General features: G+C 40.1%; 2 protein-coding genes across 4 annotated transcripts in view; one reads left to right on the top strand and one right to left on the bottom strand.

Moving 5' to 3' along the window:
• Nucleotides 1–1,785: 1,785 nt before the first annotated feature.
• abi3b (ABI family, member 3b) lies at nucleotides 1,786–7,583 on the top strand. 2 transcript variants are annotated; one of them, XR_006369384.1, is made up of 6 exons: nucleotides 1,793–2,287; nucleotides 2,470–2,637; nucleotides 3,761–3,940; nucleotides 4,041–4,099; nucleotides 5,084–5,624; nucleotides 5,675–7,583. XR_006369384.1 is itself a non-coding variant. In XM_044103648.1 (5 exons), exons 1-5 carry the CDS (start codon nucleotides 2,144–2,146, stop codon nucleotides 5,562–5,564), a joined length of 1,032 nt encoding a protein of 343 aa, XP_043959583.1. In that variant the 5' UTR covers nucleotides 1,786–2,143; the 3' UTR covers nucleotides 5,565–7,583. The 2 variants fall into 2 exon arrangements, 1 of the variants encoding a protein (XP_043959583.1); XM_044103648.1 differs by having other exon boundaries at nucleotides 1,786–2,287; nucleotides 5,084–7,583.
• A 3,246-nt stretch (nucleotides 7,584–10,829) lies between these two features.
• Nucleotides 10,830–13,904, bottom strand: part of mpp2b (MAGUK p55 scaffold protein 2b) — a 53,931-nt gene continuing 50,856 nt past the window's right edge. For both annotated transcript variants that reach the window (XM_044103651.1, XM_044103650.1), the window contains 3 exons: nucleotides 13,244–13,446; nucleotides 12,604–12,732; nucleotides 10,830–11,983 (listed from right to left, as the gene is read on the bottom strand). In XM_044103651.1, the coding sequence (XP_043959586.1) occupies nucleotides 11,807–11,983; nucleotides 12,604–12,732; nucleotides 13,244–13,446 (509 nt within the window). In that variant the 3' untranslated portion in view covers nucleotides 10,830–11,806. The remainder of the gene's footprint in view (nucleotides 11,984–12,603; nucleotides 12,733–13,243; nucleotides 13,447–13,904) is intronic.

The raw sequence follows: 13,904 nt of genomic DNA on the forward strand, positions 1-13,904 counted from the left end.
CATTTTTCGGAGGCCCCAAGCAACCAGAGGGAAGATTTGTAAGAGAAAAGAACTTTCCACCAGTTTCCTTCCTTCCATCCCGATACTTCCTGCAGAATGTCCATCTGTATAGTGTTGTTCTTGATCTCATCTCTTTGTTATTTCTCTTTGTTTCCCTTTTTGCCACTAAAAATGTATTTGAAAAGCTTTACTTTGCTGTCTATGCAAGATGCCTTCAGACCAAAGTGCTGCCAGTAGTTAAGTTCTGTACCGGTAACACATGATCTTAAAAAGCCAATTTGTTGGAAATTTTAGGTTTAACACCTCACAACTTTTTCTTCAGAGCTGCGGCTGATTTTTTGTTGTTGTCCCTGTTGTAGGTTCTGGATGGTTGCGTCGCATTTTGACAGTCAGTGTTTGTTTTAACTCCAAAGTCCCTTGCTGCAAAAGAGGCTTGATGTAAATATCAGGCCACAGGAAGCAGAAGAATTTTAAAAGGCACTTCTACTCTTAGAGGACGCCTGCGCCATTTCCTGGGTTTTTACTTGTAATGTGTTGTGTCAGCTCCGTATGGTCTCTAGCTTAAGGGAAAGCTTTATTTCCTCTCACTTCCACCTGTTTTCTGTCAAGCGCCCCATCAGGAACCATTTCTGCCGTTTTGGGCTTCCAAAGACTTTGCGAATTAAATCGCTGAAGGTCTGATGCAGCAGGCAGTTAACCCTATCAACGTCTGCCATGTTTGTCTGGACCACATTGTAACGGAGCAGCAGAAGTCATCCATCAGTTCTGCTGTTTGTGAGCAATCAATGGATGTTCAGAACATAAAATAGCAGGTGATTTTGAGTCAGTCATACCAGAGGAAAACATTGCCTCGTTCAGCTGTTATTTTAATAAAGTCTGATCAAAAACCAGTTTGAATGACCTCTGGGCTTATGGAGTATTTTCTGCCTTATTGTGAGGTTTCCTCCAAACCTTCCTGTGAGGTGAGTTTCAATTAGAAGTGAACTGGCGATCTCATTTCTGAGCTCAGCTGCTGGTTTCATGCTTGGATGATCCAGCTGTCTAAACAAGACCATAAAACAACAGAGTGCTGAGCAAATGTGCACATCCAACGTGGGTTTAATTACAACTAATCTTTAGTGTGCATTAGACCACTGATAGTCTATCTGGTCACGTGTTACTGGAAAAACAAGACTGTGGTTATTATCATTAGCTTCTACATCCTTTTCCAATTCCTGAGAGATAACAAAAAGCGCGTATGTGTTCAGGAAGGGGAGGTCAGGAGATTTTACTTAATGAGGCTCAAATTAACCCAACAGCACCAGGGTAAGTATTTTACTTTCATCCCTAGAGGTCTCTCTAGTGCAGGGGTGGGCAATCCTGGTCCTGGAGGGCCGGTGTCCTGCAACTCTTAGAGTCTCCCTGGTCCAACACACCTGAATCCAACAGCTGAATCTCCTCCCAAGTGCAGTCAGGTTCTCCAGAGTCCTGCTAATGACCTCATTATTTGACTCAGGTGTGTTGAAGTAGAGATAGATCTAAAAGTTGCAGGACACCGGCCCTCCAGGACCAGGAGTGCCCACCCCTGCTCTAGTGGATCACAAGGTGTTCGTTTGTAGTGTGCAGCGTTTGCCCAATGTCGTTGGCTTTGATTGTGTCTTTTCCTACACTGCCACCTACTGGCCAACCAGTGTAAGTTAAGCAATGTCTTCCAAACCCCCAATCAACAAAACAAAAACAATCAGTTTTTCACGTCACTCGAAGTTCCAGGATTTAGAAGCCATTTCGTTTGGCAACACTGACCTCTGGTGGCCTTTCCGAAAATCGCTGGTGGAGTTTTACGTTGCTTAGAGACGCATCGGAAATAATAAAGTAGTTTCGCTGTTTGAATTGGCATTGTGTAAAATGAAAGAACACACGCATATATTAGTTAAAGGAGACAGATGTTTCCTGTTTTTTTGCGGAGTGACGTGCGGTCCACCTGGAGCTGCCCTTCCCTGAGAACAGCTGCTCTCAAATCTCTCCCCTGAGGGATTTTCCGCGTTCTCCAGCGACACAAACGCCTCCCTACATGGACCGGAAAAAAACCAAAACTTTTTCATCCTCACCAAACAACGTCTGTTGGCTTCCCATTTAGTAAACTTTTTTTTAAAAAGCAACAGCCATGGGAGAAATGACAGCACCAAAGAGCTTCTCGGAAGTTATAAGTCAGATATTACAAGAGGCGCCAGCTGCCAGGAAAGATCTGGTTGATAACCACAGCAACCTTCTCCGAGTGGCAGAATACTGCGAGAACAACTACCTCCAGGTGAGCGAAGACCAATCTGAGCATCGAACAGCTTTTAATCAGGCATGATTTGATATGTGTGTGTGTGTGTGTGTGTGTGTGTGTGTGTGTGTGTGTGTGTGTGTGTGTGTGTGTGTGTGTGTGTGTGTGTGTGTGTGTGTGTGTGTGTGTGTGTGTGTGTGTGTGTGATAATGTTTCCACAGGCGGATGATCCGACCAAAGCTGTGGAGGAGACCAAGGCTCTGACCACCCAGGCTTTAGCCAGTGTCGCCTACCAGATCAACAGCGTGGCCAGCACCGTGCTCAGGCTGCTGGACTCCCAGGCCATGCAGATCAAAGACATGGAGTCTTCCGTCAACCTGCTGTCACTGGTGAGACAGGAACACACACCCCGTCACCCCCCAAACTCTCAAACCATACCCACTGAAGACAGCTGTAAATTGGAAAATCCTCAAAAAGGTTATTGCATTAATTTTATTTTAAACTGAGACTTCAGTGTCACGGAAGATTATAAAACAACAACATTTTGATACATGTAGGTCTTTGTCTATGTACTGGACTGTATACTGTATAGTTGCTTGGGGTTCTTTTTGCATGAATTACTACATCAGTGCAGCGTGACATGGAGGAGAACATAGTGGTCTTAAAGGGTCAGTATTATGTAGTTTGAAGCCACATTGTGCCATTTTGTTGCACAATCAAGTAGCTCTTACCTTCAGTGGTTATGTACTACTGATACTATATATATATATATATATATATATATATATATATATATATATATATATATATATATATATATATATATATATATATATATATATATATATATATATATATATATGTATATATATAAGTTTTAAAAGTGATTTATATAGTAGAAGAAGGTAGAAAATAGTGCACAAAAGTGTCTGTGACTGATGGACAACTTTCAAGTAAGTACTCATGTGTAGGCTATAATATGTTTATCAAAAATATATTTTGCATTGTTTTTAGTACTCTATTTTTCTAAGAAGTTTTCATAATCATAAATGCTATTTAGTGTTTAATAAATCTATTTATATAAGGTTAGGTCTTTATTAAGTTACTGAAATAACTGAACTTCATACAGATAATGTAATTTAATCAATGTGCTACACTAGTTTTGCTCTCTCTCTCTTTATAAGGAATAGTATTCCATACATAGATTAAATAAAACCTATCAAATGAAGCTGATTGCTTTATATTTTTGCTTAGATCTGTGTATCCAATCAAAATAGGAATGAATAAATGATGTCAGTGTAATAATCAATATTGCTGTTGCAGTAGGACTAATTGTTTCTTTTCTGTTTTAAGTAATAGTAATTCAGCCATTCAGTGTTTTTAACTGAAACATGTAAATGAAGGTAAAATGTATTTTTATTCATCATCTTGTCTTGTTCCAGGTCAGACTCCCTCATTTAGTCATGGCAGATTGTGGCTATTTGTAATTTAGTTGACTGTGTTCTGATCCAGGCTGCTGCGATCCACTTTGAGAAAGTGGTAAGGAGTGAGATTGGTGCCTTGACCACACCCAAAGACAAGACCCGATCCAAACCCATGGCCCCGCCCCCTTCAGGCATCGAGCAGGAGATGGGTTACCTGAGAACTCCGATATCATACACCAATTTGGACACCGTTGGACACTATTTCCAGGTGAAGTACACTTCAGTTTGAGAACTATATTATCTTTTTCATAGTTTGTAGACTTTCATTGACCTTCTACCCACCAAACTCCCAAATCCCCAACCTGCAGGTCAAAGAGCAGCAGGCCATCAAGAACACACAGATGGAGCAAGCTGAAGAACACTCGGTGTATGTAGACATAAATCTCATCTCTCCGCAGTACAGAGACCAGCCATACTGTACTTTGTACATTTCATCACACAACAAACTTTTAAGCTTTTCATTGGACTCTTGTCTGATAGGTAGTGCAAAGTTGTGAAGGGAAACAAAAATGAAGTTTTTCAACATTCATTTTATAGACAATTTGAGGTGTTTCTCTACTAGGTTTGCCCATCTAGAAACTTAAATCTTTGCCCATTCTTCTTGGTCTTGGAAGTTCCCGGCTTTGTCTTACTCTTTGAGGGTCTAGTCATGGTCTTGAAAGATACGGCCATCGTCTTGGTCTTGGTTTTAGAAGGTGAATTCTTGATCTTGGAAGATCAGATTGATGTTGGCAGGTGTTGTCTTGGTCTTGGTCTTGACTCTGGATGATGTGGTCTTGGGTTTGGTCTTGGTCTCAGACACACCGGGCTGTTCACCATTGTGATGTGATCAGAGCAATGTGAGGTGGTAGACTGTCATCACACAAAATCGTTTTAAATATAAGTCATAAAGTCCAAATTCCCTTTTATCTGACAGTAGTGCCTTTTTGCTGTGTTCCCTACATGGCTTGCAGAAAACTCCTAACTTGGCCATTTCTTTCTGATCTGTCTGCCGTGTTCCTCGGTCGTGTGGATTCTGTGTGATCACTAATGTTCTCTGAACCTCTGAGGTTGTCACAGAACAGCTATGCATATACTGAGAATAAATTAGACAGGTTAGTAGACCTTGTTTAATAACTAGATGTCTTTTAAGTAAAATTGATATACCTAGAAATGGTTTTGGATCAAGGTAAAAGCCAGATTAAAGGAATGCTTGACTAAAATATTCCATCTAAGCTGTGGATCCCTACAGAGTTACAGTGTCTTTTGCTACTGTATTGAAGTGATATAGAGATATATTTTTGATAACATCTGATTTAACTGAACCTGATGTAGAAGTCCTGACTGCTGTCCTGTTGTTTTGCCTCAACAGGTCGGCCTACGGCATCGCCGTACCTTTACCCTCTGTACCCACTAAGCCCACAGTGAACAGCCTGCCTCCCCCTCCTCCACCTGCTGCTGCCACAAACCTGCCTTCTCCTCCTTCCTCAATGGACACTGACCTCCCTCCTCCATCCTCCTTTCCATCGCCCTTCAATCTCCCCCCATCACCTCCTCCACCGGCCATCGGCATGTCGGACAACAGCTTACTGCCACCCCCTCCACCTTCTGCTGGCAACAGCACCGGTCTACCTCCTCCTCCTCCACCTCCTCCTCCTCCTGCACCTCCAGCCAGTGGTGTACCACCACCACCCCCTCCACCTTCTGCTGGCAACAGCACCGGTCTACCTCCTCTTCCTCCTCCTCCTCCTCCTCCTCCTCCAGCCAGTGGTGTACCACCACCACCCCCTCCACCTCCTGCTAGCAGCAGCACCAGTCTACCACCACCCCCTCCCCCACCACCTCTCTTCTAGATGGTAGATTGTGTCACTCAGGGTTTTGCTAACTTTGAAGCAGAACTAAAGCAAAGTGTTTGTGTGTGTGTGTGTGTGTGTGTGTGTGTGTGTGTGTGTGTGTGTGTGTGTGTGTGTGTGTGTGCAGGTGTTTGAACCCTGAGCTGTTTCATCTGTGATTAATACCAAAGCGCTAGCCCGAAGTGACATTTTCTGGTTTAGAAAATCCCTCCTTCAGCATTCTGTGCGTACAGAAGGTGAGCGGCGGGGATCGAGCCAGCGTGTCCCGACAGCGCCTCCACCGCATTCCTTCAAAACAAGCTGAAACAGGGATTCCTGACTTCCTGTCATCAGCTCTTCCATCACTTTTTCCTCTTTCCCATAACGTCCGTGCCTCATCATAATGAGGGTTACTTCAAACTGCAGCGGTCTGCGGCTCAGCCCCGGCAGCGGTCACTTTCCTGTCTGGTCAACGTGATTCTAAGTCTCTAACACTGGCAGCTTTGACCTCAGTGTGCTCTGCGTCTTTAAACAGGCCACTGAGGGTGTGAGCCGTCTGCTGCAAGTCATATTTAAAACCTCTATAATTAAGTGTATTTACTGTACCTGACAGCGTCAGTTACACAGTACTGAACAAATAAAGATCTAGATGCAGAAAAATATGAAGGGGAACTTTTAAAGTCTGTTGGTTTGAAGTTAAATTGATTTAATCTGTGAGAAAATGGATTAAATTCAGCCGCTTAGAGAAAATTTGGGTTTTTTTACGTTTCAGATTTGAGGGGTTTTTTAGAATTTTTTTTTTTTAGAACAATACTTTTGTTCAGTAATTTTAGGATATTTTGCTATGTTACTGCCATAAAAATCCATGTGCAGTGTTATGTGTAAACTGAATGAAAATGAATATGTTTTAAAACCATTTTTGCAGACAGAAATCAGCTGAGTGGGTCAGTCTGTCTCCAGGTTTGTCTCTACCAGATTTGCACGACGACAAACTGAACAGTTTGCCGACTCTTATAAAATGGCTGAAATGATTTAAACAGATTTTATGAAGAGTGTCTGCAAAAGAGCAAGCTTCTATATTTTAATGCAGCTTCTCAATTTCATTTAGCGCTGGCCTTTGACTGGACCATTGTAAAAATATGTTGGGGCTCTTCTACTGATGGAAGTTGAACTCGGTCTCTGCAGGTTTTCTTCCAGAACTTTCTTCGATCTAACTTCATTTATCTCATCTCTGCCCAGCTGCCCTGTTCAGGCTGGAGAAACCGATTCCCTCAGCATGACACTACCAGAACTCTTTCTCAAGAAAAAAATTAATTTGTTTAGGTGATCAAAAAGTGAAAAAGAAATATGCATAAATTATCTCAAGTTCAGGTTATTTGTTTTTAGAGCCTTTACATCAGAATTATGCTTATCTGAGTGGAGCGTAGTTAAAGTTTCTCACTCCATCAGGCTGATACATTCTCTCTCTACTTGCTGATTCCTCTAGACATCATGTGTTTTAATATGTCCAGATGTGTTGACAGTTTTGTTTATCCCAGAACAAACTTCTGTGTATTTTATAAAGATTTTATGTGACAATGCAAAGAACTGACTTTGTTTTGTAAAGTCCTACTTTATGTTTTGAAAACTTTTTACCAATAATAAAAAAAAAAAAAATTTAAATCCGAAGTGAATTTGAATTTATCTTCTGTTGTTCTAATACACCCAAATGAAACCCAGTGAAACCAGTTGAATGAATTGACAGTAACTGGAGGAGCTGCTGACGCTCCACTGATCTGGACATCATGGAGGAACGGAGAGAGAAAAGTCGCTGCTTTCAGCAGACTGAGATGTTAAGGAAGACTCTCTGAGGAGTCCAAAATGAAACCAAGCTGGGAAATCTGAACACACGACACAGTGAGGCACGGTGGTGGCAGCATCATGGTGGAACTTCACTGAGCTGGAGCAAAGAAGAAAGGCCAAAAAAAATCACTCTGGATGTGAAGTTTTTCTTAGATTATGAACAGCTGAGTTGTTTATATTATTCTGATGCTCATTGGTTATTCAAAAGTCATTATTATTATTATTATTATTATTATTATTATTATTATTATTATTATTATTATTATTATTATTATTATGTGTCTAAATTTTCTCGTCCTGTTAAGAGTCAGTTTGCAATCATTTTGTTTTATGTAACAGAATTTATTTGTAGGTTTTTTTTTTTAACATAGCAAATTGTATAACATGTTTTTCAATTACAAATTTCTGATAATTATTGATTATGTAGATGATATATATTGCATTAAATATGTCAGGATTAAATTATTCTTCACTTCTTGCTACTCCTTTTCAAACAGAAAATTAGTGAGATTTTGTTCTCGGTTATGTTTGCAGGTGTTTTCTTGTCGTCTTACTGGTTATTTGCTTTCTTAAATAAATGCAAAATATGGAAAGCTACCCCAAAGAAGAAAAAAACGTAACCTGGCATCATGCTAAATGCAAATAGAAATCGTGCTTTTTAGACACTTCTCTAAAAATTACTTTATATTGTTTATATAAAATAATTACTCCACTGCACACAGAATCCCCAAAAACATGTTGAATTATGTGGTTGTGCCAAAATGTGTAAAAGTGCCAGGGGTTTGAAAGCAGCTCTGCACAATAAGTATGACAAAGAGTGAACACACCCCTCTGTGGCATGACAGCGATGCTGTAAACGTTGCTCACTCTGCCTCCTTCATGTGACACATTATCATTTGACAGCAGCTCTGGAAAACTTCTGGATGTTTGGGATTCTCAAACAAGGTAAGACCAGCCTCTGAAACGACCAAAGTCTAATTATTACATGTCTGATGAGATAATAGATCTGAGACTGAGCTTCGCTTGTTGCCTAAGGAATGTTAGAAATCTTGGATCTCAGATACTGCTGGTCTGTTCTATGTTCTATTATCGGTTAGCATCTGACAGTTCATGTGAGGGAATTGATGCCGGGTCACTTTAGGTCATAAGAACCAGAACCAGAACCAAACGAGGAGAAGCAGCATTCAGTATCTATGCACCACAAATCTGGAACAAACTTCCAGAAAACTGTAAAACAGCTGAAACACTGACTTCCTTTAAATCTCAACTAAAAACCCACTTGTTTAGAGTTGTATTTGAAACGTAATCAATTGCAAATTTATTGATGGAATCTGACTTGATGTGTTTTTGTGTTTGATTTGATGTAAAGCCCTTTGAAATGCCTTGCTGCTGAAATGTGCTATACAAATAAAATTTGATTGATTTTGATTGATTGATAATCATTTGACTGGGGTGTGTCAGTGTCAACTGGGATGTAAAGGACATTGTTTCCTAATTTGGCTACAAATTGCACCAATCTGTTCAAAAATAGTAAAAGCTCTCGTTTTGCCCAGCAGGTTGGTGAAATCATGCGCTTCGTCTCTCACTGATGCCAGCAGGTCGACTTAAGTCCAGCTGTGACTGAAAGATGTTTCGAATAATGTGAGTTAACAATGAATTCAAGATGGAGTCCGTCGGAGCTCCAGAGTTTCTGTGTGAAAATAAACTATTTGTTCCCAGATTGCCGGTGGCAGTGATCTCCATTGCGGCCGTCCTCCTCTGCTTCTATCATCACTTCAAGAAGAGGAGAGAACAGCGCGACGCCACGGTAACGGTGCAAGTCCAAGCAATATGCAGACCAGAGGACCAGGAAGTGGACACAGAGTTCGGCCGACGTACTCCACACTACAGCACCATGGAACACCCGCCTCCATACTCACTGGTGAGGACGGATAAGTTGCCTCCAATGTCAACGGTTACATCAAATTAGCCCAATATTAACTTTCCTACCAATATACACCTGTGTTTGAGAACAACAAAAAAATACTAAACACATGTACAGTACAGAGCAAAGGTTTGGACACACTTTCTAATTGAGTTCAATTAGAAAGTGTGTCCAAACTGTTGCTCTGTACTGTAAATCTGAATAATGAAATACACAGGAATTGTATTTGCCAAAAACAATTAGAGTGAATCCAGCCTTAAACCTGAAGGAATCTTCTATGTGGCGGTTTTCACCAAGTCACAAATTAACAGCAATAATTCAGTCAGTCATAAGAGAAAAAACGTGGGATTCATATTTTCACCACGTCATTTATGCACCTATAAATGTCACAATTTCAAACCAACTATTTAGTGTGGTAACAAAATATATTTGAGCTAAATATTCAGTTTGCAAACTAAATCTTTTCTTAGTAAACTAAACATTTAGCCTCAAAGTAAATATTTAGATTGCTAAACAACATATTTTGGAGCTAAATGTTTACTTTGTAAAATAAATATTTAGCTTCCGAGTTCAATATTTTATTTCTTAAATGAATGAATAATAGTGAGAATAAGACTGAAAAATAATTCTCTTTTCTTTTATAACCCAGATTATTTCTGTAAATTTGACTGTGTAACTTTAGCGACAGCGCCCCCTAACGGTGAGCGACTGCGTCTCAGTGGAAGTTGCGATCTGGAAGTTGTGGCTTTAATTTCAGCTTCCTCTTGTAACACATTGACGTTAGTCTGGGAAAACACACTTAGCCCTCCGTTGCCTAGCAACCTGTTGTGGAGAACTTGTGAGTGCAGTTGGATGAATGAATGGTTGATATAAAGTGACCCTTTACGTTTTTCTCATGCAGGTTGACCCCAAACTGGCCCCGCCTCCATACCACATGTATCCAATAGCCCCGCCCCTTGCTTCTCATTGGTTGACTCCCCTGGAACATCAACAGCTGACCGCACCTGCCTTACCCCGCAACCAGCACCGCTCACGGAGAGCATCCTTCAGCTGAACAATAAGAGTTTATTTGAAATATTAGGAAAAAATACATTCAGTGGGTTTTCAAAATATTCTACTACTGAAAAAAAAATCTGATTCAACTCCCTTTACTCTGATACCCCAAAATAAAACCCACAGGAATAAGTCAAAGTATTGACTTACAGCTCAATACAAAAGCGTGCTACACTTTCCAAGTTTAATTTTATTTTTGTTTTAGTTTAAAAAACATTTATCATTTCACATCATTTGTGTCGGAGCGTTATATAAAGCTGTAAATAAACCAAAGTTTTAGATTCAAGTGAGATGGAAAATATATTTTTTTTAAAAGAAAAAATATGAACACTTTTGCATATATGCATATCAAAATTACTTAAAAAGAGTGCAACACTTTTTAACAAACTGCATTTTTAATAAACTTTTGATATGAAGATCAGAATAAAGAGTACTGCACACCAGCCGAATCATCAGAGCACCAGGTGTTTCTTTGATATTCTATACACTCTTTATTACAATACAGTACTTACAGGCTGAAAGAAAGATTAAATGAACAATAAATAAGCTGACAGAGTTATGTGTTGTTTCCTAAGGAACATGTGCAATGATAGAAATGAAAAGTTCCACAATGAAAAAATAGTTTCCTTGGCTTTTGAACCATATTAAGGCAAAAGTAAACATGAATTTGAAGACACTGGTAACCAGTTTTACATAAAAGTAACAAAAACAAAAAAAATCTTCCATCAGGACTCCAAGAAGTAAACGCTAAGATTGAATGTTTTCCCTTCGTTAAACAACGCACACAACAGGTCTAGGCTACTGAAGATTTGATTGTTACTGGTGCTACGGATTAAACTCAAACATCTGCTGTATCTTCTAACTGTCAGGACAAACGTACAGAAATCAACATTCAAAAAGGAAAGAAGATGAATGAAAAACGTCTCAACATGAACATCCTCCACTGCTTCCCAAAGCAGAAATGTGTGTGTTTCCTTTCTGGTGTCTCATTAAGTGTATTGCATGTTTATTTCAGTAACTATTGCCATTTTTTAGCACATTTCTGAACACGTACAATCCTACCGTGTGATCAAATGGCAAAAATATTAAGTTTTCAACACAAATGTGACATTTGGTATCTTTCTTCAATCCTTCCTACAGAACCAATGTAAACATTTACACTACATAAAGTATTTAAGATTTGTGAAGGCTAAAACTGTCCCTCAAACTGTTTATCATCCACATTTAAACGATCACACTACAACTCCCGGTCGTCTCTAAAGCCTCCTCAACAAACAACCAGTTTTGATAAATTAATCACAACTTGACATTAGGCTCAACAGAGGAACACTTAGTTTGTACAAAAAAATGCTTCTACGTGAGGCTGGTCGCCTGTGCCGACGTCCGCCATGCGGCTCCATCGGCGTCGGTGACGAAGCGTCCTCCGACTCTTTGCAGGTGGTGCTCAGAACACCCAGCTGACCGGCACCCACTGATGCTCCATGGAGAGCTTCTCCAGCGCCACCCGGAGGCTGCGGAAGGCCGCCTCCAAACCGTCGTTCACGATGCAAAGATCAAAGTAATGTCCATAGGCCCTCTTTATGCGCTCGCTCTCGTCCACTGTCCTCTTTAGTTCAGAGTCCTGGGACCGGCACATTGGACAGGACAACAGCGCTTTTAGACTTGTGCCAGATTTACATTCACTTGGATTCATTTATCATGTCACTTTGTGAAATACAACTCCAAATCATTTGCCAAATTTTACGTTTTTGGGCTTTTTACTGAATAAGGTGAGTTGAAGTGCTACTTGACATGCATCCAATCCAGGAGTGCCATTGATTTTCCTTAGCACTCATTGGAGCCACTTTGAGAAACACTGGTCTAAGTTAGACTTACATTGATTTAAATTGGAAGAACTTTTTATTTAATTACTTGTCACCAATTTCAATACTTTCTTTAAGTTGAATCAACTATTCAGTTTTTTCAGTGCAGTTCAGGTTAGATGATGATAAGTGACGCTCTGGAGGCTCAGGTTAACCCTGATGATATTTATTTTTTGACATCCTTTAAGCGGCACTTTATAGTTATGACTGATACTATAAACTACAAAAAATGATTAAAAGTAAGTAAGTATCAAACTGTTATTTTTTTTCCATAAAATAAAATAAATAAATTAAATTAAGTAACTTTTTTTCAGAGGAAAAATAATCATTAAGAATAATGGATCAATTGAGAAATAAGTCTTACGATCCAAACACTCACCGTCATCTGCTTTGTGACGACTCCTGAGTCAATGGCTGACCTGTTCATCGCTTTGAGGACTTCAAAGTCCGGGGCTTCAATGAACACAACGTAAGGCAGGAATTCAGACGTCCGCAGCACTTTCAAGGCCTTCAGAGGAAAAACAGGTACAGTGAAGATAAATTCAAACCAACAGAGAACAGAAACTCAAAAAGCTCCAAAAGTAGGGGTACACAGACCGACTGACTGTCTGATCGATCTGCCCTGATTTAATACATTTTGGGTGATTGGCAGAGCTACTTCCACAAAGATAACAATAGAGTTGGTTAAAGGTAGTCAAAACTTAGCAATTTTGTTGATTAAATTTGGCAAGTTTTCAGACCTCTACTTGGAGATTTTAGCCACGACACGTTGCAGTGTCAGTAACAAAAAATAAAAAACAATTAGTATCAGATCAGGCTTTCTAAAGATTAGTGATCAGCCTGAAAACTGCAATTGGTGCAGCACTCGCTCCAAACATCAGAATCTTAGTCTACCATTAATAACATCTGCCGCGTCTTTTTCCATCTGATTGTAGTTATTTATTTCAGGTAAATCTTAAAGATGTGTTTGGTCAGTGGGTGAGTATTGACAGGTATAAAAACAGAGTAACAAACTGCACCTGTGGGTTGACGTCCAGGATGCAGATCTTCCCCGTTTCTATCACCTCGTGTATGGAGTTGATCTTCGTGCCGTACAGGTTGCCGTCGTACTCGCCGTGCTCCAGGAAACGGCCGCTTTTGATGTCGCACTCCATCTCGCTCCGCGACATGAAGCCGTACATCTGACCGTCTCGCTCGTCCACCTTCGGCTTCCTGGAGGTGACTGAGCGATGGAGATGCATTCAAACACAGAGACAGGTGTCTGTCAATCAGCTGTCTGAGGTTTTAGGCAATCCTGTGAAGACACTGTTGCAGTGATTGATGTGTCTAAAGATAAATGCATGGATGAGTTTATTTTCAGGTGATACAAGGCTGACTTTGTTAATGTCTTTATGTGGCTCTGAAGGTTCAGGCCTGAGTTCATCACTCCACCAATATTCCAGACCTGATCTCCACTTTCCAGTTGTAGTAACTGAAGCTGTGCGTTGACTCTAGATTGTTCCTCTTTATGTAGAAAGACAATAACTTCAGTTTTGTTTCTGTTCAGTAATGGCACAGCCATGTATTCTACTGCTCTCTGTTCAATCTTGAGCTGTTTTTTACAGAGGAATGGTCAACAATCTCCAGAAACTGACAAATTGAGAACATGTGAAACGAATAGTGACCAAAAACTGTCTTTTC

Source organism: Gambusia affinis, linkage group LG20 (assembly GCF_019740435.1).
Source record: "Gambusia affinis linkage group LG20, SWU_Gaff_1.0, whole genome shotgun sequence".
In the NCBI taxonomy this organism is placed as follows: Eukaryota; Metazoa; Chordata; class Actinopteri; order Cyprinodontiformes; family Poeciliidae; genus Gambusia; species Gambusia affinis.